At 47.8% G+C, this 15,831-nt stretch overlaps 1 protein-coding gene across 2 annotated transcripts in view; it reads right to left on the bottom strand.

Moving 5' to 3' along the window:
* OLFM1 (olfactomedin 1) overlaps positions 1–15,831 on the bottom strand; it is a 217,473-nt gene that overhangs the window by 16,362 nt on the left and 185,280 nt on the right. For both annotated transcript variants that reach the window (XM_078641935.1, XM_078641934.1), the window contains exon 5: positions 684–790. In XM_078641935.1, coding sequence (XP_078498061.1) covers positions 684–790 — 107 coding nt within the window. The remainder of the gene's footprint in view (positions 1–683; positions 791–15,831) is intronic.

The raw sequence follows: 15,831 nt of genomic DNA on the forward strand, positions 1-15,831 counted from the left end.
TAGTCCTCAGGTATTAGTCCCGCAGGATGACAGAGGCAATACAGTGTTCAATTTGTGAAAAAATACGTGCCAGGGCCCTCAGCAAGAGTACACTGCAGCATGCACCACCCATTGCCCCTGCCAGCACCGCCAATGACAGTATCAACACAACTACTAACCATTACGGTCTTACAAGTGTGACAATACTATTCCAGACTCCCAAAGCTATAAGAATGGCTTGGGTGGCAGATATTAGTCTTAGTAATGTATATTGAAAGAATAAACAGCTTTTGTTATGTTCATAACAAAATTATGCAGACAGCGCTCCCATGTGGCAGACTGTCAAATGCTGAGGTCTCGACAACTAAGTACCGGTGCCGAGCACCGAAAACCATCGGGTCAAATTAAGCACTGAGGCAATGTCTTCTACCACCCTGAAAGACTGTGCTTCGTCTGACAAACTATAAATGGGTCCTTACATCTATTATTCCATTAATTGCTGTGCAACAACTATAGCAGCACATTAGTCCCTCAAATCTAGGAGGCCACTTCACTGCTTATCTGATCCAAAATGGTAAACTTCAGTATGCAAATCCTTTGATACCAGCTCACTAAGAAAAGACCCCAGAGAAGGGACAAAAATAAAAAGAGAAAGGAAACATGAGGGTGCAGAGAATTAAAATAAATAAAGTTAATGTACTTACCCTCGTGTCACCCTCAGGAGCCATAGGGTCCGTCATCCAGGAGCCGAACCTTGATCCAGAGACTTTGACTGTAACTGGCTCACTTATTCCAGTCAACTTGCCGCAAGCTGAAAAACAGGGTAATGTCTATAAATAGGATGTTCACCGTTTTACATTATATATATAAATATATCAAAGGTGCCCTTATGGAAATCATGTGGTACAGTTTCACATTTCGATTCACTCTTACCTGGTAGATCACTGGAGTTTGTAGGAAGGAGCAGTAGGTACAAGTGATGTAAGTGACAGGGATAATAGGAGGTGTGCCCACTTGGTACCATCATATCACCAACTATGAACTTAAGATCAGGGGCCAGATAGAGATGTGTTCTTTTAAATGTGGGTTTGATATTCCAAAGGGGCCATTAATGGGAATCACCAGCCCAAAAATAATTAGAAATACAGTGGGTCCAAAGTTTCTCATCCTGATGGTTAACTTTGTCAAAGGAGGGGGAATGTCTGGGTGAGTCTACACGTGAAAATGCAGAAAGAACATACTGCAACCAATGTGGAAACCCTATTCCCGCATGCTTTAACTGCTTAACTATGAATTATAATTTATTTTTTTTACAGAGTTTTATACAGCGCAAACTTGCCCTGAATCGGGTATCAGAGCGCATTACATAGCACCAGTCGCGTTACATGAGGATACATTCATTTTTTGTGAAGCACGGGGAGATTAAGTGATTTGCCCAGAATCACAGGATATTCAGCGTCATTGCCGAAACTTGAACCCAGTTTTAATCAAACTGAACTCCACCCCCATAATTACCCATGCCTATGGTACGAGTTGTTCTGGGTGGGGAGTAACTACTAATATCTCAGCCATCGGAAATCGGCCCCTCTGCAAGCTGCAGTATCACAGTACGCAGGGCTGGACTGGGCATAGCGGGCACCGGGCAATCCCCCGGTGCGCCGCACAGGTGGGGGCCGTTTTTGTTACAGGGCCATTTTTAGGTCTCGCGACCTATCGATGCGCGCATGCGCATCGAGCGGAGCGAGAATTCAAGCGGCGAAAACATCATGAAACCACCAGCTTTTTGCTGGCGTTTTCATGGCGATTTCTTGCCGTTCATGTGAACCACGTGAGCAACATGCACGCGCATTCACGGCCAGGGCTTCTCCTCCCCTAATTATTCATTCCCGGCCGCTCACAGCACATCAAAGGGCTTCGCCCAGCGTGCGCTCTGCATTCTCTCCCCAGCCAGCTTCCCCCATCCCTCGCACCCCCTCCTCCTTCAGGCCCCCACCATTTGCTGTTTGCAAACATCGCATGTCTGTTTTCTGCCGGCACGACAAACTAACTAACATGACATTTAGTACAACTAAAAGCACATTGATCACATCGACTCCTATATTTCCCCAGGTTATCAACGCACTCTTTACATTCTCATTTGCATAATTTAACGGTGCGCAGATAAAGAAGTGCAGGTTTATCCTGACATTACTTATTGCCTCTTGACTGAGGTAGAAGTTATGCCGAGTGCCTTTAGAAAGAACCAAAGTTCCACCGCTCCCACTATAAACAGTTTGTAATATTATGCAAGTACATTATTCAGTAAATCCGTAAGTGCATTTTATTCAATGGTCATGGCTTTAAAAAGGGCATTGATGGCACACGATTTTGTCTCAAACATTTCTGTTGACAAAACTTGAGCCGCCCAGACAGCACTTCCTCGTCTCAGCTTCGCCTTGCCTCGAAAAAGTGCACTTCTTTCAGTTTAACCACTAACAAAAACAAGCATTGGCATAGCCAATAGGTCTCGCTTGTAGGACCTTATAAGTATTTACTTACAAGGATATTGTGCTGCAAAACAAAATACTTATAAGGTCCCACAAGCGAGACCTATTGGCTATGCCAATGCTTGTTGCAGCATAGCTGCATAATCAGCCCTGTGGCAAAATCGTCCAAAAACCGGCCCCGGCAAAGAGCTCGGCGGCACCTCCAACCCCCCGAGTGGAGAGTGGGGGTGGGGCGGCCGAGCACTTTACCAGGTCAGGTTGTGGTTCCCAGTCCGGCCCTGACAGTACGTGTAACACAAGCTTCACCTCTAAGGATAAATCACTCATTGGGAGCAGTATAGGTGGTGTTTGATGCTCAGGGCACGAGTACAGGGATTTAGTGATGCACACATGTTTACTTTTGATGAATTTCAAACTGGATATGCTTGTCATAAGGGCTGTGAATCCTCGGACTCAAGCAACTAGTGACCACCCCCACCCACTACGCCGGACACACACTCGACCCGATCTTCTCCTCCAGCAAGGGCATCGCCTTCAGCCACGCCACGGGACTCCACTGGACGGACCACAGCTGCGTCCACTTCAGCTTCAGAAGGACCACGTTCCACCATCACCAGCAACAGGTTCCCCGCAGAAGCTGGAACAAGATCACTGCAGGCCAGCTCGCTACTTCCCTGAGCAAGAACCCTCCCGCCAGCACAGCGAACCCCAGCCAAGCGGCCACCAACCTGACGAAGTGGATCAGCGACTGCGCAGATGACCTCGCCCCTCCGAAGACCCCGCCGAGCAGACCCGGCAGCAAGAAAGCACCATGGTTTAACGACGAACTCAAGAGCTCCAAGAAGAACTGCCGAGCACTCGAGAAAACCTGGCACAGAGACCCAACACCGGACAACATGACTGCCCTCAAGCTCGCCACCCGAAAACACCACCAACTGATCCACGCCACCAAGAAAACCGCATTCAAGGAACGACTGGACAACAATGCACACAACAGCAAAGAACTCTTCAACATCGTGAAAGAGCTCTCCAACCCCAACGCCGGAAACAACGACATCACCCCTTCGCAAGACCTCTGCAACTTCCTCGCCTCCTACTTCCACAACAAGATCGTGGACATACACAACAGCTTCAGCACTCAACCGACACACGCCACGACCGAACCACCGCCCCCCACAACCACCCTCCGCGCCTGGACCCCGATCAGCACCGAAGACACCATCAACACGATGAACTCCATCCACTCCGGATCTCCGACAGACCCCTGCCCTCACCACGTCTTCAACAAGGCCGACGCTGTCATCGCACCCCACCTGCGGGACATCATCAACACCTCCTTCGACACCGCTACCTTCCCGGAGAGCTGGAAGCACGCCGAACTCAGCGCTCTACTAAAGAAGCCATCAGCCGACCCCACCGACCTCAAGAACTACCGCCCCATCTCGCTGCTCCCGTTTCCAGCAAAAGTCATCGAGAAGACCGTCAACAAGCAACTGGCCGCATTCCTCGAGACGAACAACTCCCTCGACCTCTCGCAGTCTGGCTTCCGGGCCAACCACAGCACCGAGACCGCCGTGATCGCAGCCACTGATGACATCCGAGCCCTGCTCGACAACGGAGAAACAGCGGCCCTCATCCTCCTGGACCTCTCCGCGGCCTTCGACACTGTCTGCCACCGTACCCTAGTACAGCGCCTCAGCAACGTCGGAATCCAGGAGAAGGCACTGAAGTGGATCATCTCCTTCCTCGCCGGAAGGACACAGAGAGTCCGCCTCCCCCCGTTCAGATCGGAGGCCACCGAAGTCATCTGCGGCGTTCCTCAAGGCTCCTCGCTCAGCCCAACACTCTTCAACGTCTACATGAGCCCCCTCGCAGCCATCGCACGCCAGCACAACCTCAACATCATCTCCTACGCCGACGACACCCAGCTGATCCTCTCCCTCACCAACGACCCCGCCACCGCCAGAGCCAACCTACACGAAGGGATGACAGACGTTGCCAAGTGGATGATGAACAGTCGCCTGAAACTGAACTCAGACAAGACGGAAGTCCTCATCCTGGGATCTGCACCCTCCGCCTGGGACGACTCCTGGTGGCCCCCCGCCCTGGGCAGCGCACCCAAACCCACAGACCACGCACGCAACCTGGGCTTCATCCTGGACTCATCCCTCTCCATGACCAGACAAGTCAACGCCGTCTCCTCGTCGTGCTTCAACATCCTGCGCATGCTACGTAAGATCTTCCGATGGATCCCCACCGAGACCAGGAAGACGGTCACCCAGGCCCTCGTCACCAGCCGTCTGGACTACGGCAACTCCCTCTACCGCCGCAACCACATCTCCGGACACCTTAGAGACCTACACTGGCTCCCGGTCAACAAGAGAATCACCTTCCGGCTCCTCACCCACGCACACAATGCCCTACACAACCAAGGCCCAGGATACCTCAACAGCCGCCTCAACTTCTACGCTCCCAAACGCCAGCTCCGATCGACCAGCCACGCCCTCGCCGCCGTCCCCCGCATCCGAAGAGTCACCACAGGAGGAAGGTCCTTTTCCTACCTGGCCGCCAAGACTTGGAACTCCCTTCCGACCCACCTCCGCCTGACCCAAGACCACCTCGCCTTCAGGAAGCAGCTCAAGACCTGGCTGTTCGAGCAGTAGCGGACACCCCCGCCCCCCCCCCCCCCCAGCGCCTTGAGACCCTCCGGGTGAGTAGTGCGCTATATAAATGCTTTGATTGATTGATTGATTGATTGATTGAGATTCTCATCCATTTAGATGAATGTGTTCTTATATCTATTGCTGTCCACACTAACTCGTCAGAGTGTGATGCAAAGTACAAAGTTCAAGAACGTGCCCTGTTTCTAGTACTTCTTAGGGTCAGTCTATCTGACAATCGCATCATGGGGCGATTCTGTACATAGATATGCACTCTACAAGTATTGTCATTCATGTATTTCTTAATTTGTTCTTGCATTTGTTCATTCATTCATTCGTGTAATTAGGATAGTGCTACAAAATGCAGCATGTCTGAAGGTATGTTTTGTGTGCCCACTATGTCTGCTGTGCACCCCACAGCCAACTTCTTGAATAAATCCACCTTCAAAAACAGTAGGAAAGATCACAGCGATAATTATCTAAGTAACAGTTTTAATCAATAACAAATTCAATTATAAATTAGGAGCATTCCATTCCTAATTATAGCATTTTATTTCTGAAATAAATGTTATGAATTGGCATATAAACCAAGGCACTTGGCATGTGTCTCTCTAATTATTCATACAATCCTAACACATTATAGTTGCATAGGTATTTGTCTTTAATGACTTGTAATAATTATTTTAATGCACTTCTGAGTCTAATTTTCAGGCTCACTCAAACTGGCAACAGATGCAGCTCATGGGGTGAACCATATAAAGGCTAGAAAGAAAACATGGAAATATGTTATCGGAGAATATTTATCACATACATTCATTTTTCAAGAATCTGTGCCAACCTTCAATTAGAGTACTTGAAAAGCGAATGATTCATACAAAGTGCATATTTTCCTGTCAATAATACTTTCCAGATAAATGCCTGACATTTTCTTTATAAATCAACTGTATGCTAGATGTTGTATGAAGCCTTCGAAAAAGGCATGCTTTGCAGAATGGGGCTATTTGTGATCGCAAAAAGACTTTTCTGTATGTGTAAAACATATATTGCAATTCGGTACCAAATCACAATTTGCTTTTGCGATTTTGTATTTGGAAGTGGCGTGTTGAGGGTGTCCCTTCCGAATGCCAACTCAGTATATAATGTATTAACGTTTTGCAACCAAAGTCCGGTTGCAAAACATTGGGCATATTACCAACGTTAAGCGATATTTATCGCTTACGATGCTTAGCAACAAATTTGTTACCGCTAAGCATCGTCAGAAATTATCGCAGATAAACCTTGCTATTATCAAGGTTTATCGCAAATGCGATAAAAAACGGCCGCAATGCATGAATATCGCTGAAAAGTCAGCGATATTCATGCATTACCGAGCTAATTCTCTTAGCCATGTTATCCACCTCCCATTGGATAACATGGCTAAGAACTGCTCAGGGCAGGTGTTAGTTTTTGGAGATATTCGCGCTTAGCGCGAATATTTCCAAAAGTTGGTAATAGGAGATAGCGATGTTAGCGACTGTTTCCAGTCGCTAACATCTTGGCACGCCCACTTTGCATGTCATTAGTGATAAATATCACTGACATGCAAAGTAGGGCCCAAGATGCTCGCTATCTCCTACTAGCGGTCGCTAACTGGTGTTAGCGACAGCTAGGTAATAGGGAGATAATTGTATCTCCGCTTTCTTGGCTTTTAAAGCCAAAAAAGCGGAGATAAACCCCCTTGATAATATGCCCCATTGTTATTTAACGACCTCCGCAAAGGAGGTGCAAAGTAATTCACAAATGTGACCCTTCCCTTATTTGAATTTTGGCAAAAAACATTGTTTTACGAGTAGGCAGTTATCTTGTGGATCACTGCCGAATCTTAAAACAATGTTATGTACATTTTTAAAAAAAAATCAATGCGTCCCAATTTACTTCAAATAAAACTGGTTGCATTTTTTTAGAAAAAATGGCTTCATTTAAAAGCAATCACAGATAGAGTGGTCTGCTATCCTCAGCAGACCACCTTCCATGTAATGGCTGGTATTCATAGGGGGGTCACAAGATGCAACCCACTTCATTACAATTCAGGAGTTAGATTGAATTGTGACCCTCTACGATTCAGGTTTTTGTTTACTGACCTATTAGGAGAAAGGTTGCTTCACAAAAACAGAATGGATTCAAGTCAACTCAAGTCAGTGCTGAATTTGCAACCACTTTTATCAAACCCTTCATGACTTAGAAATTCTCTCTGAAAGTATTCCAGCACCTTCCTTGAAAGTGAACTTGTGATATGTAGTGGCAAATCTGTACATAGGGTTATGCATACTGGGGGACGCAGCAGCCATCTATGAATATGAATCAGTGGTCTGCGCATGTCCCTACCTCAGCTCTCGATAAGTAATCTGTTGAAGGACAAATAGTGACCATGAATAGATCAGGCATGTCCAGAGACCACCAAAGATGGTCCTACCGCACTTCTGTCAACGATGTTACACGTAAACATGTTCGCGGTACAAAAGGGGGTGGTGATGGACGGAGCATCTGAATCAATCAAACACTCACACCCAGTCAAAAGATCTGGGTTTATTTCATCACCATTCTTTAGCCCACTCTGCCACCCCAGTTCAGACATGGCTATATGCAAATCAGTCTGACCCTGTGCCTCATGGGAACAGTCCAGCCCGAACTGCCAAGCCATGTCTTCCCTGGACCGGAAACAAGCTTCCGAGGACCGGTTTCTGGCATTCCATCCATCTGCAGCCCGGCTTGCTTGAATCCAGCGGCAAAGTGAGCAAGGGACTCACGTCTGAGCATACCCTGCCACACTTATGGCGGCCAAAAGCGGTACAAAAGGGGTTGTGATGGACGGAGCATCTGAATCAATCAAACACTCACACCCCGGAAGCTTGTTTCCTTCCCAGTATAAGAATTGGCTTGGTAGTTTGGTTTGCCCTGTTCCCATCATGCACTGGGACAGGAACAGACTAATTTGCATATAGCCAGGTTCTGAGCTGGGATGGGGCAGTGAGCTAAATAACGGTGATGGATCAAGCCCTGATCTTTGGACTGGGTAAGAGTGGTCTGCTTAATTCAGACACTCTGTTCATCACCACCCCCTTTTCTGAATCATTTTGTCCACCATAAGCGTGGAAGGGCATACTCAGACATGAGTCCCTTGCTCACTGCTCCATCAGGATTCAAGCAAGCCGGGCCGACGACGCCTGAAATGGCAGAAACCAGTCCCCGGAAGCTTGTCTCCTTTCTGGTGAAGAATTGGCTTGGTAGTTTGGTCTGCCCTGTTCCCATGATGCACTGGGCCAGGGACAGACTAATTTGCATATAGCCAGGTTCTGAACTGGGATGGGGCAGTGAGCTAAATAACGGTGATGGATCAAGCCCTGATCTTTGGACTGGGTAAGAGTGGTCTGCTTAATTCAGACACTCTGTTCATCACCACCCCCTTTTCTGAATCATTTTGTCCACCATAAGCGTGGAAGGGTATACTCAGACATGAGTCCCTTGCTCACTGCTCCATCAGGATTCAAGCAAGCCGGGCCGACGACGCCTGAAATGGCAGAAACCGGTCCCCGGAAGCTTGTCTCCTTTCTGGTGAAGAATTGGCTTGGTAGTTTGGTCTGCCCTGTTCCCATGATGCACTGGGCCAGGGACAGACTAATTTGCATATAGCCAGGTTCTGAGCTGGGATGGGGCAGTGAGCTAAATAACGGTGATGGATCAAGCCCTGATCTTTGGACTGGGTAAGAGTGGTCTGCTTAATTCAGACACTCTGTTCATCACCACCCCCTTTTCTGAATCATTTTGTCCACCATAAGCGTGGAAGGGTATACTCAGACATGAGTCCCTTGCTCACTGCTCCATCAGGATTCAAGCAAGCCGGGCCGACCACGCCTGAAATGGCAGAAACCGGTCCCCGGAAGCTTGTCTCCTTTCTGGTGAAGAATTGGCTTGGTAGTTTGGTCTGCCCTGTTCCCATGATGCACTGGGCCAGGGACAGACTAATTTGCATATAGCCAGGTTCTGAGCTGGGATGGGGCAGTGAGCTAAATAACAGCGATGGATCAAGCCCTGATTTTTGGACTGGGTAAGAGTGGTCTACTTAATTCAGACACTCTGTTCATCACCACCCCCTTTTCTGAATCATTTTGTCCACCATAAGCGTGGAAGGGTATACTCAGACATGAGTCCCTTGCTCACTGCTCCATCAGGATTCAAGCAAGCCGGGCGGACGACGCCTGAAATGGCAGAAACCGGTCCCCGGAAGCTTGTCTCCTTTCTGGTGAAGAATTGGCTTGGTAGTTTGGTCTGCCCTGTTCCCATGATGCACTGGGCCAGGGACAGACTAATTTGCATATAGCCAGGTTCTGAGCTGGGATGGGGCAGTGAGCTAAATAACGGTGATGGATCAAGCCCTGATCTTTGGACTGGGTAAGAGTGGTCTGCTTAATTCAGACACTCTGTTCATCACCACCCCCTTTTCTGAATCATCTAATTCCATCCACCAGCAAAGCCACCCAGCCGACCCTCCTCACCTGAATCCCTATCATCATAGAAGACACTGCAAAGACTATGAGAAGCAACCACTCTGGAGCCCACACTGACCCCTGCCCACCACACATCTTCCACAGAGCTGCCTCCTCCACTGCTCCAGAACTATGACGGATAATCAACTACACCCTCAAAACAGGCACGTTCCCCCATGACTGGAAATGCGCCGAAGTCAAAGCCCTCCACAGATGCGATGTACCTCAAGAACTACAAGCCCATCTCTCTCCTCCCCTTCGCCGCCAAAGTCACTGAAAAAAAATCGGCAACACCCATCTAAATCACTTCATAGAATCCAACAACATCTTCGACTCATCCCAATCTGGATTCCACAGCAACCACAGCACCAAAACCGCCCTCCCAGCCGCCATGGACAAGATCTGCTAACTCCTCGATCAAGGCCACACTGCAGTTTTCATCCTACTAGACCTCTCAGCAGTTTTGCCACTGTCTCCCACTGCACACTAGCCGTCAGACTGCACAACACCGGCATTATAGTATCCAATATCAAAATAATTCTACAAAGAGCTGCAGTTCAACTAGTCATTACTAGGTGTCCCTCACGAGTCAAATGCAAAAGCATAGACATTATTACATAATATTCCCTGCCCACTGCTAATCTTGTCCCATAATGCTGTGCAGGGCCTTTGGTTGGGTTTGTATTATTGCCCAAAAACTGTGCTTGGGGTGGTCCTAAGAGGATGGAACCACCACTGAATCGTTCAGCATGATATGCTCTTTGTGTTCAAGGCATCTGCTTGGTCCTCCCCCTAGGTTAGGGGGGACCCCAGAATCATCACCTCTATCATTGCCTGATATTTTTCATTTCCAAAGTTCATTTTTGTGAATTTGTTACATGTTTTTGAGCATGTAAAGTTGTTTTATCAAAGCATTTGTGGAGTGCAGTCTAGTAGCAGACTCCGCTATGCGGAGGAAGAGGTTTTGCCTGAATTTCATGGTTTTAATAGAATGCGTAGTTAACAAATCTCTGCAAACTCGGGTAACGGAGCGCAGTGGAGTTCATTGCCCAGGATTACAAGGAACGCATGCAATATGACCAGGCACAGTTTCCAGGAAGGAATGATGGACATCGCATCCTGTATGAGCAGCAGCTGCCTAAAGCTAAACAAACAGAAGTTCTCATCTTCGGATCCACCCCCGCCCCATGGAATGATACCTGGTGGCTCTCCACCCTCGGAAACCCTCTCAGCCCCATGGACCAAGCCTGCAACCTCGGCATCATTCTCAACTCCTCTCTCACCAAGTACCAACAGATCAATGCTGTATCCTCCACATTCTTCAACACCCTCTGCATACTCCAAAAGACCTTCAAATGGATCCCCCCTTTGATTCCAGGAAGACCATCAACCACACACTCATCACCAGCAGGCTGGACTACGGCAACACTCTCTATGCTGGAATAAACAAATCTCTCCTTCACAAACTCCAGACAATCCAGAATGCCGCAGTCAGACTCGTTCTCTGCATCCCACGACATGACCACATCACCCTGCATCTCCGAGACCTCCACTGGCTCCCCGTCGAGAAAAGACTGACCTTCAAGCTGGTCACTAGTGCCTACAAAGCCCTCCACAACACTGGACCCCAATACCTCAACAAAAGAATCTCCTTCAGCGCTCCCAAGAGAAACCTCCGCTCCGCCGACCTAGCCTTGGCCTAAATCTCCCGCATCAGTAGAACCAGAGCAGGAGGCAGATCCTTCTCCTACATCGCGGCCCAGACCTGGAACGAACTTCCCTTCAGCATCAGATGAAGCCCGACACTGCAAGCCTTCAGAAAGGTCCTCAAGACCTGGCTTTTCGGAAGAACTCAGAGCCGCCCTCCCCCTCCCCCCAGTGCCTTGAGACCCTCACAGGTGAGTAGCGAGCTATAAAATTCCATGATTGATTGATTGATTGAAGGATGTACGTGTCCCCCATAAAGTGCAGTCTAAAGGGACAAAGTCAGCTCTTTGTTCACCCCAGTCAAACACACTGCACCTAGAATTTGTACTACGATGCTTGCAGACTCTGTGCATCTTTAGCAAGGAGAAGTTAAAAGTCTAAATTTCTGCCCTTCCATCTTGGGCTACAGCCATCCAAACAGTCACAGGCCCTCTCAGGCCTTACAATAATAAAGGCATTCCCAGTATGGAGGACACAGTGAATCCATTGTCTAATCTACAAGTTCACCGGAGTTCACAAAGACTTTCCTGGCTAAAAGATCAGTGCAATCAAGAACCTATTGCAATTATTATAATGCTTCACTTCAGAATATGATATGTCCTCTGTCCCAAATACAGTGAACATGGCTCTATCATAAAGTATAGGCTCACACAGGACACAGATTTGATCCTGTTTTTAATCTAGTGTATTGTCTACAGAGAATATATTTCAGCAACAGCGGCGGCCAGTACAGGTAAATGTGGTGAGGTGGGGTGGTGGCGGCGCAGGATGGGAGGGGGGAAGTGGACAGACAATGGAATAGGTCTAATAAATTAATACAACCTATTCCGTCGGCTTGACCCCCTGCCCCGGCCAGCCCTCCCCATTGCCCTACCGCGTTTACCTGTGCCGGCCGCTGCTGTATTTCAGTCAGAAATTCTTTAAATTGGTACACGAGCTGCACACCTAGGAAACAGAGAGGGGCAACCTCCGCTCACTATTTCCAAGCTGTCCTGTCTGCAATTCATGCACTAATTCAGAGATAGAATTAGTATGGGTAAGCGAAACGTGCATAATATGCATTTGTTATTAACACAAACTTTCTTTAAAATTACATGAAATTACGTTCAATTATGTGAAAATGAAATCCATCATTTTTTGACGCAAGGATGCATTTCACTGTAAAAAATAGCACAAAATGCTCCTGTGCTGTGAGCAACAGCGGCTGGCCTTTCAACCATCAATGTTGTTCTCGTGTGCACACAGTAAAACTTTGCTACAAACAGTGCATAATTACTTAAAGGGGAGTAATCATGTAAATTTGGAAATGTCATGCGACAAGTGTAGCACAAAATTTGCAAAATTACATGAATTATGCCGGTGTAATGTAAATTCAGCCATACCTAATTATTACTAAATGTATTTTTTAGAGGTGGGCGGCAAGCTCCGCTCCGCTGGCAGACTTTGCGGAGTTTTGGGAACGCCGCACTCCGCTAGATAGGGAAGCCAGGGAAGCACTTTACTCTCTCACTTGTGTTCTTTCCTACAGGAACTCAGAGTTGGGGACACTTCTCCCTGGCACAGACTATAGGAAGGCAGGAAAAAGATGCTCGTCGTCATTATGCAGTAATGCCTCGTTTTTGAGGCTATGCAATCCAGGGTGCAACAAGTTGTAATTCCTCCACCCACACCCAGAAACAACTACCAACACTTCTGCAACAAGCACCACCCACAGAACAGTAGCAAACCACTGCAGCCTGCAGAAGCCGGGGAAGTTGAAACCACTGGGGAGCGCGCTGAACAAGGCGAAGCAGGGGAAGACGGACTCCGTCTCCCAACGCGGTCTGTGGAGACTGGAGCTGTCTGTGCGGAACCCCCTCTTGCAGGTGGGGAGCCTGAAAAAGAGCACTGAGTCCCCAGGAGGGGGCACTTGCCCTCCACAGCTGGTGTGAAGGGTCTGCTGCACCTCATTCGGCCATGGCTCCCTACCTCGTGGACTCAGAGGCGTCTGTGTGTGGACTGCGGAGGTGACATAAGGTGCTTTCTGTTTCTGGCTTGGGAAGGTGGGTGATGGGTGGTTGAGGCTGCACCCAAGGAAGACAGTACAGACAGACACATACAGTCTCCCCAGGCAGAGCTGGTGCCCTAGCCACCACTTGTTGAGCTATGCCTACTGGCCGTGGTGATCCTCAACTGGCATTACCTCGCAGAAGCCCCACAACCCTCATCGAGCTGGCTGGCTAGATTTTAAAAAAAGCTGTGCAAACACAATGTCTGGTCCATAGCAGAACCTTCTCCGTGGTCAGGTTGGGTCACCCAGTTACCCTGCTTGCACAGTTTGAGTAATTCCGCCTCTATGCGGAACTCTACGGAATTCCACAGAGATTTTTGATAACTCTGCAGAATTCCACGAGCTCTGCCCACCCCTGATTCTCTTTCGATATTGCAGTCAACTAGAAACTGTGGCACATCAGCAGTGTACATTCAGTATAAGGCCCAAGATGGCCCAAGAAGGCCCAAGATGGCAGCCAGATGGCATAAAAGTTTGGTGTTGCTCACAGTATCAAGTTCAGAAATTCCACCTGACAATTCAGGTGCAACACTCATACATGGAACACTGCCTCGTTGAATACACATTTAGAGGTGCAATGTTTCTTTAATGACGAACCTCACATTTTTAATGGGACCTTTGTGTCAAAGCTGTCTTTGCCTCATTAAAATTTAGCATAAGGATAAAGAGGAAAAAATAAAGCAATCACTACAAATACTGCCTGTTTCTCAGGTGTAAAACAAAACTGAAAAAAGTGAACAACATATCAATTTTGTTCCCATCTGCCAGTTAGGAGATTCGGTATCAAGTAATTACTTACATTCTATGATGCAAGTATTAAGCATGGTATATCTAGATATGGCTGAAGCCTCGATTATGATTGGTCTCTTAATTTCTAGTGAAGCAGGTGACACCTGGCCCAACTGGGTCTAGTCAGCAGGTAAGCAGGAAAGCTTGTTGTGTCCCTTTATCTAAAAATGGAGGTCAGACAACTGACCTTTAGAGTCACTTCTGAGGTCCTGGGGTCAAGGTAATCAGGTCCAGTCTTCCCTCAAGAATTTCAGACAGCAGGGCCGTCCATCCTCTGAACTTCTCAAGTTTAGGGGTGTTCTGATTTCAGATTCTGCAAATGCCACTTTATTGCCCAGTTGCCAGCCCGTGGATGGGAAACACCCTTTTGACTAACTCAAAAACTGGTTCTGGTCAATTCCGTCACCCCCCCCGGGATTTGGCTCCAGTCTGGCTAGTGAACAAAGGTTAGGGAGGCCCAGGTGTGAGGTACATCTGCCTGTGATGGGGTAGACTTCTTCTGAAGACAGGAAGGGACACACAGCCTCCAAGCTACCCTTTGAAGTGGAATCAGGCAGGGACACAGATCCTCCAATCTATTCTGTCAGCAGGATCCACACACCCCCACACCGAGGTCCTTTTTCCTCTGTCTGGGAGCCATACACATCTCATCACAGGAGAGCTGTTAACAGTTAGGTGACCCTGGAGACTGGCAGACAGGCACATCTGTGCAAGGGAGAAAAAGGCCATCTTTCTAAAAGTGTATGCAGCACTAAGTGGGAGTGCTGAGTGTCCCTCTGTTGCGCTCCGTGAATGGTCGGAATGACTACTGTCATTTTGATTGAACTTTCTAAAAGTGCCATTTTCAAAATTGGAATTTGAAACCCGCTTTTACCATTAGGTTGAATTTTCAAGTACTATTAGTTTGAGTCCTTGAATCATGGTTCTAGCTATTCCAAAGCTGAGGTTATACATTATAGAAGTTATAATGTAACCCAGTGCTCTTCTACAGAAGAACCAGCCTTTCTACAGAGAAAAATGACTTAGGAGGGTTTTCACTGCCAGAACATGTGAAACTTTAACTCTACATCTCCTCCTTTTTCAATGCCATGCACCCTGACCTACATGCATTTAGGGTCAACTTTAGTGGTAACATAAATATTAAAAATTAAGGCTAACGTCTTGCAAAAGATTTATTTTGCAAAGTCGAAAAGGCAGTTTAAAACTGCTGAGAAAAACCAAAGGAAATGATGGACGGAGCGTTGACAATACAAGCACTCACCCCTAGTCAACTGATCTGGGTTTAATCCATCACTGTTCTTTAGCCCCCTCTGCCACCCCAGTTCAGACATGGCTATATGCAAATCAGTCTGACCCTGTGCCTCATGGGAACAGTCCAGCCCGAACTGCCAAGCCATGCCTTCCCTGGACCAGAAACAAGCTACCGAGGACCGGTTTCTGGCATTTCAGCCGTCTTCAGCCCGGCTTGCTTGAATTCAGTGGCAAAGTGAGCAAGGGACTCACGTCTGAGCATACCCTGCCAACTTATGGCGAACAAAGAAAAACCAAAGGAAATGATGGACGGAGCATTGACAATACAAGCACTCACCCCCAGTCAACTGATCTGGGTTTAATCCATCACCGTTCTTTAGCCCACT

The sequence above is a fragment of the Lissotriton helveticus genome, chromosome 5_1 (assembly GCF_964261635.1).
Source record: "Lissotriton helveticus chromosome 5_1, aLisHel1.1, whole genome shotgun sequence".
Lineage (NCBI taxonomy): Eukaryota > Metazoa > Chordata > Amphibia > Caudata > Salamandridae > Lissotriton > Lissotriton helveticus.